This window comes from Daucus carota, chromosome 4 (assembly GCF_001625215.2).
Source record: "Daucus carota subsp. sativus chromosome 4, DH1 v3.0, whole genome shotgun sequence".
Taxonomy (NCBI): domain Eukaryota; kingdom Viridiplantae; phylum Streptophyta; class Magnoliopsida; order Apiales; family Apiaceae; genus Daucus; species Daucus carota.
The window spans coordinates 44,872,263-44,886,624 of record NC_030384.2 but is presented as its reverse complement, the minus strand read 5'-3'; the positions used below and the strand labels follow the sequence as shown (position 1 = coordinate 44,886,624).

At 37.6% G+C, this 14,362-nt stretch overlaps 2 protein-coding genes across 3 annotated transcripts; both read right to left on the bottom strand.

Moving 5' to 3' along the window:
• Positions 1 to 3,690: 3,690 nt before the first annotated feature.
• LOC108218661 (putative disease resistance protein At4g19050) lies at positions 3,691 to 10,273 on the bottom strand. 2 transcript variants are annotated; one of them, XM_064092667.1, is made up of 4 exons: positions 10,115 to 10,273; positions 4,382 to 8,299; positions 4,309 to 4,337; positions 3,691 to 3,990 (listed from the first exon to the last, which is right to left on the bottom strand). In XM_064092667.1, exon 2 carries the CDS (start codon positions 8,286 to 8,288, stop codon positions 4,413 to 4,415), a length of 3,876 nt encoding a protein of 1,291 aa, XP_063948737.1. In that variant the 5' UTR covers positions 8,289 to 8,299; positions 10,115 to 10,273; the 3' UTR covers positions 3,691 to 3,990; positions 4,309 to 4,337; positions 4,382 to 4,412. The 2 variants fall into 2 exon arrangements, with proteins under 2 accessions (XP_063948737.1, XP_017247193.1); XM_017391704.2 differs by having other exon boundaries at positions 4,309 to 8,299.
• Positions 10,274 to 12,103: 1,830 nt separating this feature from the next.
• On the bottom strand, positions 12,104 to 14,362 carry LOC108215764 (nascent polypeptide-associated complex subunit alpha-like protein 1). The gene is made up of 4 exons (XM_017388331.2): positions 14,165 to 14,362; positions 13,244 to 13,322; positions 12,625 to 12,752; positions 12,104 to 12,519 (listed from the first exon to the last, which is right to left on the bottom strand). Exons 1-4 carry the CDS (start codon positions 14,222 to 14,224, stop codon positions 12,187 to 12,189), a joined length of 600 nt encoding a protein of 199 aa, XP_017243820.1. The 5' UTR covers positions 14,225 to 14,362; the 3' UTR covers positions 12,104 to 12,186.

Below are 14,362 nucleotides of genomic sequence, written 5' to 3'. Positions count from 1 at the left end.
AACAATCTTTCATGTAAAACAAGTGATGATTCGATGACATGAACTACTTCCAGAACAACATGAACTACTTGCAGAACTTGTTTATTTGCCTAAACTTCCCATTTCTGAATGCAATGAGAACATGGATCAACAAGGAGAAAATACAATAATCAAATTATATAATCTGGGGAGGTTACTGAATATTTGAAGGTTAAACTCTAGAGTACAATAATCAGCAGTTGTGCCGAAAAATGGTTTCTGCACCTCGCAGAAACAGTGATAAAGTGCTAAGGAAACAACAGATAACCTGAAGGATGTGTAAGCTTCCCTTCAGATGTTTCATCTTCCAGTAATTTTATTTAAGGTACGATTCTTTGTTGTTAAAACGAGGAGACTGCAAATTGTAGTCTTTCTGGGCAGACCCTACAGGAAGTCTTTATTCTTTATATTTTTTTGCTTACACTCTTTGTTTTCTCTTTATTCCCAGATACTATACTTGAGCCTTTTATTTTATTAAATTCCAAAGTAATTGTTACAAATATTGTCCAGAGTTCACTTAATGTTATCATTGGTTCATTGTTGCCTTGGATTTCTCATTTCAACTTCTCTTTGGTGATCATATTGATTTCCTTGTCACTATGTCGAAACAAGAGAATGATGGAACCAAGAATTCAGATTCACAAAACCAAACCGAAGGCAAGTTCCCAAAAGTTCCTGCAAACTTGAATGAAATTGAAGAAAAGAAAATCAACGCAGAAGGCAAAGGCAGCAGTGCATTACTATACACGTGGGCTAATCGAGAGCTGGAATACATCACCAGTACTTGTGAAAAATTGCAGGTCTACGACGTAGTTGTTCTTGAGGAACTGAAGCTGGCTGTCAATAAGCTTCAAGTAATTCGCGATGCCATTACAAGTGACTCATCCTCCGCTCCAAGTGCTGATGATGAAGCAGGCGATGACATTGAGAAAGAGCTTCGGTTATTTAAAAAGTACATCAGAAAGATGAAGCTGCCCATACCTTACAAGTTTGACGCCAAGGATTTGGATAAGCAGTTGGAAGAGTTGAACAAGTCGGCTACCAGAACTGCAGACGAAATAGCCCTCTTCATGCTCCAGAAACAGATCCCCAGATTGCACTTGAATCCAACATTTGAGAATAGTCCAGCTTTCAGAGACTTTGAGGTACAATATAATGCTCTTCCCAACAATTTAAAACTATGTCTGCTATGTTTCTCAGTGTTCCCTGCCAGAGCCATTATAAAGAAAAGGCTTATGGTTTACTGGTGGATCGCGGAAGGCTTCATTGACCAGAAGGGTGATGCAGAAAAGGCAAAAGATTTAGAGCAGTTAGGTGCAGAGTATTTCAATGAGCTTGTAAAGAAGGATTTTATCAAGCCTTATCATAATAAGCGCCGCCTGGAAGTGGAGACCTGCAAGATGCCATCTTTCATCCGTTCTGCCGTGATTTCAATTGCTGCAAGGGCTAAGTTCTTTGATTTTCATTCAACTGGCAGACCTGAAGTTAATTGCCGTTCTTCATTCCGGTCAGCCTTGTTTAATGGTATACATGGGCTAGAAAGTGACTTTGATTTTGAGAAATTCCATGTAGTTTTCAATGTGTGTGAAGATATTCTGGACATTAAGCCTGAATGGATACACAGGATGAAAAATGTTGTTGTTCTTTACTTGGGAAGGTGGCAGTCCATAGGCAACCATCACATTGAAGTAAATGAGGAGAAATTCTTGGAAGCCTTGGGTGACATGAAGCAGCTCAAGCTTCTCAGCCTTCAAGGTATTTCGAGAATAGTGGCGCTTCCTGATCAGGTCACAAAGCTTGAAAATCTGACCATTCTGGATCTAAGAGCATGTCATAATCTTGAGAGGATTCCGCGTGAAATTGGCTTGCTCAAGAGTCTGACGCACTTAGACTTGTCTGAGTGTTACTTGCTTGAAAATATCCCCAAAGGACTTTCGAAGCTTAAGAATCTCTTAGTTCTCAAGGGGTTTGCAGTTGTAGAGCCTTCAAAAGACTCATGCAACCTTAAGGATTTATCTAAACTGCCGAAACTCAGAAAACTAAGCATCTTCACCGGTTTGAAAGACTTTCCTAAAGAGGATGATCTTAAAGCATTTCAGCAACTCACAGCGCTTACCAAGCTGAAAATAGTTTGGGGAGGAAAGGGAAGAGACCCCAGCAATCAACCACAGAATGAATCCACCATGGGTGAGAAGTCAGAGAATTATCAAGAGGTTTCTATGGAACGACAGAAACCAACTCTGGAAAATAAAGATAATGAAGGCTCAACAGATCCGCCAGCACCAGGAACTGGGCCTGAGCATTCAGTAGCATCAACAGAACCTGACGCAGTACGAGCACCTGAAGGGGATAATAGAGAGACGCCTCAGGATAAGACTACCCTGTCATCTAAAGGTAGTACTCTCCAAGATATGGCTAAACTGCCGAAGCTGAAAGATTTGAAACCAAATTTCTGTTTTGGGGAAACAACCCCTCATGAAACCGGCACTAAAATTGCTGCCAGTGATGCAATGGATTCGGTAGCACCAGTTCTTGCTCCCCGGCTTCCATCAGAACCAGCAGCTGAACCTGGGAAAGTTACAGGAGAAGCAACCAGGCCCGAGCTTCTATCAACACCAGAATCTAAAGTAGCCACAGCAGCAACAGAAGATACCGAAAAGGTGCCTAGCAGTAAAATGAGTAATACTAACTCGTCATCCAGGAGTGCTGTTCTTAAAAGTTCATCTAAACAGGCAAAACAGAAAAAATGGTGGAATCGGATCAAAAGGAGTCCTGAAAACGGGAAAAAGAACGGTGACAGTCAACACCTTCCTGCAAAATTGCAGAAACTGGAGCTTCAATGCTTTCCTAACACTAAGGCACCCGACTGGCTGCATCCTACAAAGCTGAAGTACCTGGAGAAACTATACATAAGAGGCGGACAACTCAGTGATCTCGGTGGGAATACTCGTGAATGGAATGGAAAGGTAATTCCCTGGGCAGTGAAGATTCTTCGTCTCAAGTACATAACAGGATTAGCAATGCACTGGAAAGAAGTGGACAAGCTGTTTCCACAACTGAGTTTTCTCGAGAAAGTCGATTGCCCGCAGCTAACATTCTTCCCATGCGATGAAGCAGGAGTGTGGATCAAAAAAGACAAAGTTTTAGAGTAAGTACCAGGAGCCGGGAGGTAGCATATGCCTCTAAATTGCAGGTTGATATATATATTAACAATATTTCTATTTCATTATGTTGTTTCTTAATCCATCATTCTCACGCAGAGGTGGCCCTGATATTTGCGAGGTCCTAGACACTAGACTTGTCCGTCTATTGTCAGAGTCACCCTTGTCCTCCGTGTATTATATTAGGTGTGACTGTAATAATAAGCACACTCAAAGATGTGTGTACGTTCTATTTGGATATAATCTAGAAGATTGACATTCATAGCTTTGTATTTATTAAAACATAATCAGTGATTGTTTATGCTTGTTATTGAGTGCAGAAGTGATATTGGTTCTATAAAAACAGCTGCCAGAACCTTAGAATTCAAGGGTACAGAATTTGTTGGGAAGGTTTAAAGTTGAGGGCTTATAAAATTAAAGTTAATAGTGATTCCTGACATCCATTTTCTCAGGTTAATAACATGCCATTTGCAAACCAATTTATAGTGCTAATGCAATCACGCTAATCACATCTTGAAACAACATTAATATCTGATAAATCAATAAATGTTTCACACACACACACACACACACTCACACGGAAGAGTACGTACTGATAACTTCTCTTCATCAACTAGTGTGGTTGTTCACGCAGTAGAACAAATTAACAACAAATGCAAGCAGAAACTAATTTAACATACACGTGGCATAAAACAAGCTTCAAGGTCTCGGCTTGCTCACAGAGAATTGCTGCCAAAAATTAACTTAGAACAGTACAAGTTTCGCCTCAGAAACATCTTGCAGTGACATTCGCAGTCTAAATCTTGCATTCCTGTAAGCAAATAGCAAACATGTAAGAGATATTTAACCCCCAAAAACAACGGAACTATTACTTCTATGAGGGTAAGGTGTTCCAAGTGTAACTTAGGCCTAACTGAGAGAGAGATTGAGGAAATCAGTTGTTTGCATATAGAAAATTAAGGGTCTGAACTTTGTCGCACTGGGTGGATATCATTATAAACGCAATTACTAGAAACTGACTTGGATGAATCTATGGACAAAACAGGGTGGCAGAACCAAAAGACATTTTTAGTTGACCATTGATTGTATGAGAATGCATGCATTGTATATAAACGAGAAAGATGCACACCTGTATACAAACTGAAGAATAGCTGGAGATACAAATGGAGTGGTGATCTTGGAAACTGCACAGGCATGGATGGAAGATGCCTTCGCGGGGGCCTTCAGTCCAGGTCACTTGAAAGTTTTGTAGTTTTCAGCTGAATCCAACTTAACAGTTTCTTCCAGTGGCTTAATTGAAGATACATCTAGTATAGGACATTCGCCATATTTTAATGAGCGCAGAGCTGGCATTAGAGCTCCAACTGTGTTTAATTTTGGCAATTCCCAAAGATGCAGTGTTAACAGCCGCGGTAACTCAGCCGAGTCTCCTTGAAACAGACTCACCAGTTCGGCACAAAACTTGATTTCAAGTATTTCAAGATTTTCGAGCCTTTGTGATGAAGGAAAAACCACAGAGAGTTTAGGACAAAAGTTCAGGTAAAAATACTTCAAGTTATTGAAGCTATTTCCGTGGAAGTTCCCACTACTAGGTATACTCTTCAAGCCAATAGCACCTGCACTCTTTCTAGATTCTAAATTACCTTCCTGGTTTGTAATTTCTTTCAATTCTTGTCCTGATTCTGTAGTAACTTCCATTTCCATGACACACTCCATTTCATTGCATCTCTCTATCCAACAGCCTTCTAACTCCTTCATGGTATTCAAATATGACTCAGAAATCCATTTGATGCATGGATTATCAATCAGAATAACGAATTTAGCATGGCTGAGGACCAGTTCAACACCTGTTGGGTAACTTTCGAAGCCACGGATCTCCAGAGACCGTTGCATAGAATGAGCAACTCCCGTCGTTGACCAGGTATCCCGATATATAAGTTCGTCTTTGTAGAAATACTTCTTCCTGCAAGTATTTTTCAATTCCATCGGACGAATGAGGAAACGGAATTTCTGGAAGCTCGTAGTCAACATAGTAGGATTCCCTTCAAATAGATCAAGAAACTGGGCGCCACTCACAGATATAATGTGTTCATCATTATCATCATCGTTTTCAATTGCTTCAGCTGGCCAACTGGAGATGATCCACTGCTGTTGATTCTGATGTTCCTGTGGATTCTTTGTTGTGTCAGATCCTCCACTATCCTTCCTTGGCAGATCAAGAAGTTCAAGATGAGCCAAACTTGATTTTTCACAGTGAAGTACTGCAACATTGGGCTGCAAGAGATCATTCATTTTATGCTGCAGTAGTTCTTCGATGTTTGAACAGTTCCTAAGTAGGAGATGGCGAAGCTTGCACAAGCGGTCAAGGTTTTCTAGCTTGCTAACAGCTGTTCCAGAAAGATCCAGAACCTCCAGCTCTGTAAGTTCATGTAAATCTATTGCAACATTCAAATCTAGGCAACCTCCTAGATAAAGCTGATTCAGAGATTTGAGGTTTGACATGGATGGTAGATGATTAAGATGTGTTTCAGAGAGGTCAAGTAGTTCAAGATGACACATAGAGTTCACAAACTTAGCATCTCCATTCGGAAGAATGACCGACGAAAGATTTAACTCCACAAGCTTGGAAAGATCGGGAAGTGAAAGTAACTCTAGGTTCGTACATTTCTTCAGTATGAGACGACGAAGGCTATTAGCTTCAGAAAGGTCTGGCAATGTTTTAATTTTTGTGAAGGAGAGGTCGAGCATCTGAAGACGTGACATATGCTGAAAAGAATTGTCTTCAATGCTTTTTAATGCACTACAGTGCGAAAGATCAATCACCTCAAGGTGTTTCAGAGCATCTAGTCCCTTTAACTCCTCCAAAGATGCACAATATGATAGTGAAAGCTCACGTAGACTGGAGAGACTAGAAACAGATGGCAAGCTTTTAACAAATGTTTTTGAAAGGTTGAGTACTCGAAGAACTGTCAGCTGTTTGAAGAAATCTGGTTCAACTTCAACCAATCTGCTGGAACCTGTAACATCGAGTACCTCGAGTTCTTTAAGAATTTCCATGCTATACAATTTCTTCAGGCGAGGGCAACCTCTCAGATAAAGGTAACTAGGATTGCTGATATTGGCAGGTAACCGATTAATTGAGCATCCAGATAGATCGATAACTTTAAGGGCAGTCATAGTTCCAAATGATGAATCATGAAACTCCCTGAACTTTTTAGAATTTGAAAGACCAAGAACTAGGAGTTTATCTAGCGAAGCCATGCCACGCAGCCTACCCATATCTGTACAGTCGCTTAAAAAGAGATGAGTGAGATTTTCCAGATCTTTAATAATGGGTATGATTTTAATCCTGGTATTTGAAAAATTGATGGTATGGAGAGACGTTTTAGACAGGAGGTGCTTATCTTTGATTGAGAACAAAGAGGTACAATCAGAAAGATCAAGAACCATGAGCTCTGTTAGCTTCTGCATATTACCAAGAGATTCCAATTTAGGACACCTTCTAATGATTAGCCAATTTAGCTTTTGGCATATGTAAAGAGATGCAGGTAAGGATGTTATATGGAGTTCAGAGAGGTTGAGGATTTGAAGGTTAGGCATCTTCATGAAAAAATTATCTGGTAGAAGTTCTACACAACTAGGACCAGATATTTCAAGAACAGCTAAATTTTCAAGATCTAAAACCTCCTTGACCTCATCCATAATGTCACAGCCTCTGAATATAAGCACGCGAAGGCTTTTCATGTCAGACAAAAGTGATGAAAGTGATCTGATGGTTGAGTTGAAAAATGCGAGAACGCAAAGTTGCTGCTTGCTATCGAGGTAAGAATCAAGGGAGAATTCTCCTATAAGCTGGCTTCCATCACGCATAAAAGTTGAAACATACTGCTCATCCTCAAAGGTATCAACCGCTTTCATGATTCCATCCCCATATGTAATTCTCCCGCAAAAGACATCCTGCTTAGGATCAAGCACCGTAGCCAATCCCAAACCGGCTGTAGCACCAAATCCAGGCTGGAGCAGGGCGTACAAGTCCAACTCATGCTTATACATAATCACATAACCAGCCTCCAGTTCTTTCACAATCCGACAATCTAAGAGATCCATCAATACACGATGTCCTGCTTCGTAAGCTTTCTCAATAGAATCAATGCGCCCAAGGTATCCTTCCAGGATCCAGTAAGTTATCAACTCATTGTAATGCACGCCACCACGTCCACGAAAAAAGTGTCTGCCCTCCCAACAACAGTCAATCAAAATACGGAACCGATATGGGTCTGCATTCCAGAGCAAGTGCACAATGTCGTAATTTTCATCACTAAAGGCTTTCTCCAGGGCAGCTTCCAGTGTTTTTAGTCCAGAATTCTGCTTTTCATAGTAGCTAAACACTTTTGCCCACAAGATAATTTTAGCAGGCAGTCCTTCACACACACCGACGAAATCTTTGCCCAGTTTTTGAAGATTAACAGGCAAAGTGCCAAACATTTTCCCCATCTTTTTTTGGGCCAGGGAAAATGACTCCTGTCGAGACAAAGGATGGACATCAATCGTTTTTGCTGGCATTCCACCAAAAGAATTGTTGTCCATGCGGGTACTCAGAATTGTGAATGAACTTGCCTGATCAAGGGGCAGTAACGCTTTCATTTTACCCCATGTATCATCCACTTGTTCTTTACTTCCTTCATCGTCTAAAATTAGAAGAAATTTTTTCCCTTCTAGTGTTTTCATTATCTTCTTTTCCAGTTCCTCCCCAACCATGTCTTTATTTTCCTCCTTTTTGGCATCTTTTTTTCTCCTCTCAGCTTCCCACTCCTCAGCACTGAATGTTATGGACAACTGACGCGCAATACTCTCACAAAGTGTCTTTTTTTCATATTCTCTGTTCAAAAATATCCATATACTGAAATGAAATTGATCTCCTCTAGTTGCACGTTCACTTAACTTCTTTGCTATCCATGTCTTCCCAACTCCTCGTTCCCCCTTTAGAACAATGTTGGACCCTTCTTTCGCTGTAAGCTGCTCATATATGGATTGCAGTTGCACAAGTGAATCTGGTTTCAGTTCTTCAATTGGGGCAGCTTTCGCTGGATCGATTGAACCTGTAGCCATGGTGTATGAATCTACACCATAGTTAAATAATAAAATTAACACTGAGAGTTCATAAGCTAATATAGATAACACTGTGGCTACTATGAAGTAAGCTTGATATACTCAAACAACTTTTAGTATGCTTAGAAGTCCCATCCTATTTATGAATGCAGTATTTACTATTTAGGCACCCTTCAAGGGGTGCCAATTTTGACACATAACTCAAAAATTTTTTATTTTTTTATTCACACTCTTCCAAATCATTTTTAGCACCCTTCTTTCAAAATACACTCCAATGGTTGGCACTCCAAGATGCCAATTTTATTAATAGAGAAATAATATTTTATGTATCATTGGGACCACAAATCTATATTTTATGTATTATTGGGACCACAAATGAAGTTGACACCCTACTTTATGGGTTGCCAACTTTTGGCACCCCAAAGTGACTCCCATGCCAACTCACCTGGCACCCCCAATAGCACTCCAACATCTTCAATGGGGGTGCTAACGAGAGTGCCGGTTCATGTCATGCCACATGGCATTGGCATCCCTCTTGGCACCTCCCATTGGAGATGCTCTAATAAACTGCATTAGAAACATTTCTTAGCCTCATAATACATAAAAGATTCTTAAATATTTCTTTTCTCAGGAACTGTTAAAGCTTTTAATTCATCTTTAATACATTTATTTTTATTTTTGCTAAAATCTTAGATGTTGTTACGTCCTTAACACCATCTCAGACCTACAAAACCGAAATAGTGTTATCCAGAAAACTAACTCCAACCCTTTTACACTCTAAATTACACCAAATGGAATCTTTTGTATATTATAAGAAGACATTTTTTTTTATCTAGCCTTTCTATAAGCCGGAAGCATAAATGCGGGTACGGGAAATGTGCGGTACGGGGATACAGGAATTCGGCAAATTTAAGAATATGAAGATTCAACAAATATTAATATATTAAAAATATATATTAGCATGTATTTCAGGGGTCACATTTGTATTTAAATAAAATAATCAAATAAATAAGTTCAATATCTTTAACAATTTACAATAATTATTTGCACAACTATTACATCATAAAGTAGTTAAGTGGTTAAGTAATCAACTAATTACAAAACTAATTATTTAACAAGAATTCCTGGTAATCCCCTCTCACCCAAGAATTTCGAGAATCCAGTGCACGGTGCAACGGGTGAGTGAAGAATCTCAGCTTTCTAGTAAATTAATAATTTTTTAGATAAGCTCTCCCATTTGAGCTATCTCATAACGGTTTTCCTATGTTGTGCCCATGGACACATAATAAGCACAAAATTTGATAAATTTCTCTTGTTTTGATTGACTTACCCTCTTTAATAATGGTTAACTTCGAGATTCATACATGTGTTTAGGAATTAGGAGTCAAGTCTAGTCTCAAGTCTGAGGAAAACCTTCGCTTGGGTGAAAAATGATGACCATTTTAGCATAACAAAAAAGGGGTCAACTAAGTAATCTAGATCTGTTAAAAATCCATAGCTTGGCGAGTTCCAATCCAGATTATTTGTATAATTAAGTAATTAGTGAGTTGACTGTGATGATTAAGTAGATTGAATCGTAGTCAACTAAGAACAAAATGGACAGAACCTAAGCATGCTAATTCTAAACTGAAGCAGCTAGTAACTAGTAACTTATCAGTTCAACACTTAAAGCTATGAAAATTGCTGATGCATGAGTACATATAATAACATGATAAAAGCTAGAACGAGTAGAATGCAATGCAAGAGCGCTAGAAATCAACTTGAGCTAGCATGATACATAGTATAAACAAATAGGCAGAGAGAGGGAGAGTGAGAGAGATGAGTACCTGGAAATCAAGAAAACAATTTCTGCTTTGAGAGAGGGGGAGAGAGAGATTGAGAGAGAGTGTGTGAAGTGTTATGAGTTGAGCAGCTTGTGTTTTATTGTGGGGAAATTTGGAATCTATGCTTGTGTTGTGTGTACTCTTGCATCTGCACGAAAATCGATAAGTTGACCATAAGGACATGCCAAGTCGTTGCTAATTATTTACATTATTATTACATTACTAAATTTATGTAATGTGAGAGTACACCAAGAACACAGGTGTGTTGGCCAAACTAAGGAGTAATCCAAAAATTCAAATTTGGGGTAAATTATCCCAAATTCATCTCCAACCGTGATCTAAATTTGAAGTAGTGAACAGTGCTAATCCAACATTAAATTTGGATCATTTATTTTATTATAAAATAAAAATTTTGCTATTTCTATATCTTTCGTTTATTAAATTTAAAATTAATTTGTGATTATTAATATTTAATTAATAATAGTTTATAAACAATAATTAATAAAATTAATGTGGGCTGTGGCTATTAATCAAAGCAAAACCGGCTCTAGGCTGATTCTTCAACATCAGACGTTTCGGACCGGGTTGGCTCCCCTCCCATATAAATCCAAAGAAGAGTCTGTTAGGAATTTTTAACTGATATATTCGCCTTTCATAATGGTCCCCTCATTTAATTATTATTTGATACTAGCTGTTGAGTTTTTTAGCTATAAAAAGCACCATCATTATTATTACTTCATCCCATTATATTCTGTGATTCTATCCCTAAAATTATTGCAAATATACACTAAAAATGATTTTAATTTAGAGAAAAGGGAGAATATCGTATTATTAACCACATAAGATCTTGTCTTCATAACAGAGATAACTGCAAACTTGAAATCAACACTTAGCATCTCCTTTTAAAAGCTTCAGATTTTAATTTATTCAGGCCTGGGGTTCATTCGCCCTGCTTTGAAACCTTTATGAGTCTGGTCATGATTCATGATGTTTTAACCTGAAAATTATATACTTCTTAAATCTTACATGATAAGTTTCATCTAAGATAATATTTATTAATATTTTTTATAATTAATATATGTGTCGAATTCTCTTTTTTTTTCTTTCTACTGCAATTGAATCAAGTATTCTGTAACCGGACGAAAGTTATTTCGGATTCTTTGCTTCTGGTTCTGGCTAAGGTCTTTTCCTTTAGTCTTTTTCTTTTTATATTGCTTTCATCGGCCCTCCAACTTTAATTTTAATAATTGAATACCACTCTTTCATTTTGAGACATTGTTTCGATAGAAGATTTTTTGAACGTTTGCTCGAAATATAAATTATATGCGTTTCACTTAAATTGACACATATTTCTAGAGATTCATTATAGTTACGTTTAAGCCCGCAAGTCGTAAGAGCATCTCCAACAACATTGATTATAATTGTCTGCTAAGTTGAATCTATAAGTTATTTATGCAAAGCACACATGCCACCCTACCCGGACATTCTACAACAGCCCACTAAAATTTTATCTGAAATACGATAGAAGATTTCAGATTATTTGTAAATTACATTTTATTCTAGTGTCCTTTTGAAATTAAAAACTGCCACTCCAAAATTTTGATTTATATGTGTGTGTGAAAGGTTTGGTTGTGATTCGAAAATATAAAAAAAAACAAAATTCAGTCCTAACCTAACCAATATATGTGTTGAGCAGATGATTCGTACTTTAAAAATAGTTATATACAATATTATGGAACCAATATCTCAAGTTCACAATTTTGGTATCAAAACCTATTTTATATTTGCATCACCCCTATATAGTTTTAGAAAACGCAATTTATGACTGTTAAATTGGGATTTCATGTAAATGTGCGATACCACTGATAATCAGGGACTAGGGGCACTGTGAACATGGCAAAGTACAATATATGTGATTTTTAACCAAAGTTATCTCAAAATAAACCAACCATGACCATAAGATATTAAACATGCTAATACACAACACAGAAATAACAAAAATAAAGTCCACTTAAACGGAGAAAAATATAACCAAACTCAAAGTCAAGCCTTTAAAAGCCTCGCTTAGACATAATTTAGTTTGTAAGCTCCATAATGGCAGAAACAATATCCCCATCAGCTGCTTTGAGAGCTTTAACAGCTTTCGATCTCGACACCCCAGCTTGGGTCATCACCAATTCAATATCTTTTGGTTCCACCCCAGTCTCGTCAACATCTTCATCATCTTGAGCAATGACAGAAGGCTCAGCCTTTGGTATAACATTACTGAGATTAGGTGCTTTAAATTGCTCTGCAGCCTGACTCTGCAACTGTGAGCTCAAATCCTCAATCTTAGCCTCACCAAATATGACATATGTGTCTGAGTTGGGACTCTTGAACACATCTGGTTTTGAGATGACAAATAGAATCTAAAAGAAGAATTCAAACAGCGAAGGGTGAGATTGCAGCGTGAAGAACAAAAAATATTAAAACACTGCATTATCTAAAGTATATGATTCTGTGTCCCAACTTACATTCTTGCTCTTCTTGACAGTTACACGGCTGACCCCAGGGATGGCCTTCATCCCAAGCTTAAGCATGGCCTTCCTGCTCTTCTTCTCGCTTCTACTCTGCTTTGATCTACCACTTGCATCTCCTTGTCCTGTCCATAGCAATTGAATTTTCATAAACTTTACAGGCCCTCACTTCTAACTATTCAATAATATGTAAGCTTCAAGTTTATGCTCACCAATATGAAAGTTTATGATCATCAAATTTTATAAATCATATAAGATTCATATAATTTCTAAATATGGCCCGGGTTTTAGTGTGCTTACATTATGGTTCCAAAGTTATTAACTCATTTAATATTAATTTCATTTTTGTCATTTATGTGATGAGTGATCATAGAAATATACACATTTCAAATATATATTACGAAACAGGCGAATAAAAGAAATGCCCCTGTCATGACAGATTTAAACATTCAATTCAAATCAACTGCAAAATTCATTTTATGCGCTATATGACTTGACCAGAGCCATTTCCACTAGTGAGCACAAACGATTAAAAATAAGCAAAACTCAAGAGTCAAGACTAAATGGATATCTAATCTGGTAAAGATAGGTACCCTTCCGGTCATATATTTCTTACCTTCAACATCAACTTCGTCATTGTCATCATCCTCGTCATCATCTTCATCGTCTTCCTCATCATCCTCAACCACTGGCTCCTGTGTATGCAAAACTTATCAAGTCAAGCGCTAGTTGAAAATTTAATAAAGCTCACTTATCTATCTATTAAATAGTTATTAAATTTAGTAATCTGAGCCTTAAACTAAACCAACTGAGCCAATGACAAAAACATATTCGACAATACAATATAACCAAGAATGTACAGGAAAGCAATAAAGGCGGAATTACACAAAAGCTTTTTGTAATCACACATGTTAAGTTATAGATATGAGATATACATAAAGGGCTATGACATTCAAATACTGGCAATTAAGGACTCGTAAACAACCCGCAGTATATTAGACATTGATATTGAAATCCCCTCACAAAAGTAGAACATATATAAAACATATCTTAAAAACAAGTGAACTTGATACTTTAGGTTTCTTATATCATCACCCCATTTAGAAAGTGAAACCCACATATATCATATAAGGATAGACATATCCAAAATGAATGCTTATATAAACGCGACACAACTAACATCATCAACATGTATACATTAAAATCATAACCACGCTCCACTAACCGATTTGCTTCGGTAACTAGAACAAGGTAACCCTATAAATCAATTCAGGCATAGGGCGGCATAGATTTGTCACACAAGCATGATTTACAACACACATAAACGAGAATCTCCGAAATTCATTAATCACCAGATTTAACATATCAAAACCCCTAAAAACCCAATTTAACCGAAATTAATGAAATACCCATAGATCTAATCTACGTTATATCCTCAAAGATTACAACTTAATCAATTAAAAGCATCAAATCAAGCATACAACACACAATCAAACAATTGAGGGAGATAGAGAGAGAGAGAGAGAGAGAGAGTTACATCAATGATTTGTTGCTCAAGATGGGCAGCCAAGAGTTCCTCTTGTGTTTGAGCAGTCATTTTGTTCGTGCGAGTGAAGAGCTTTTGAGAAGATATCAACAAGCAGCAAAAAGGCACTATAAAACCCTAGAAGACCTCTGTTTATGTCTCAACATATATACCCTGTTATCGGGTCACTCTATTGGGCTCTTACCTTAT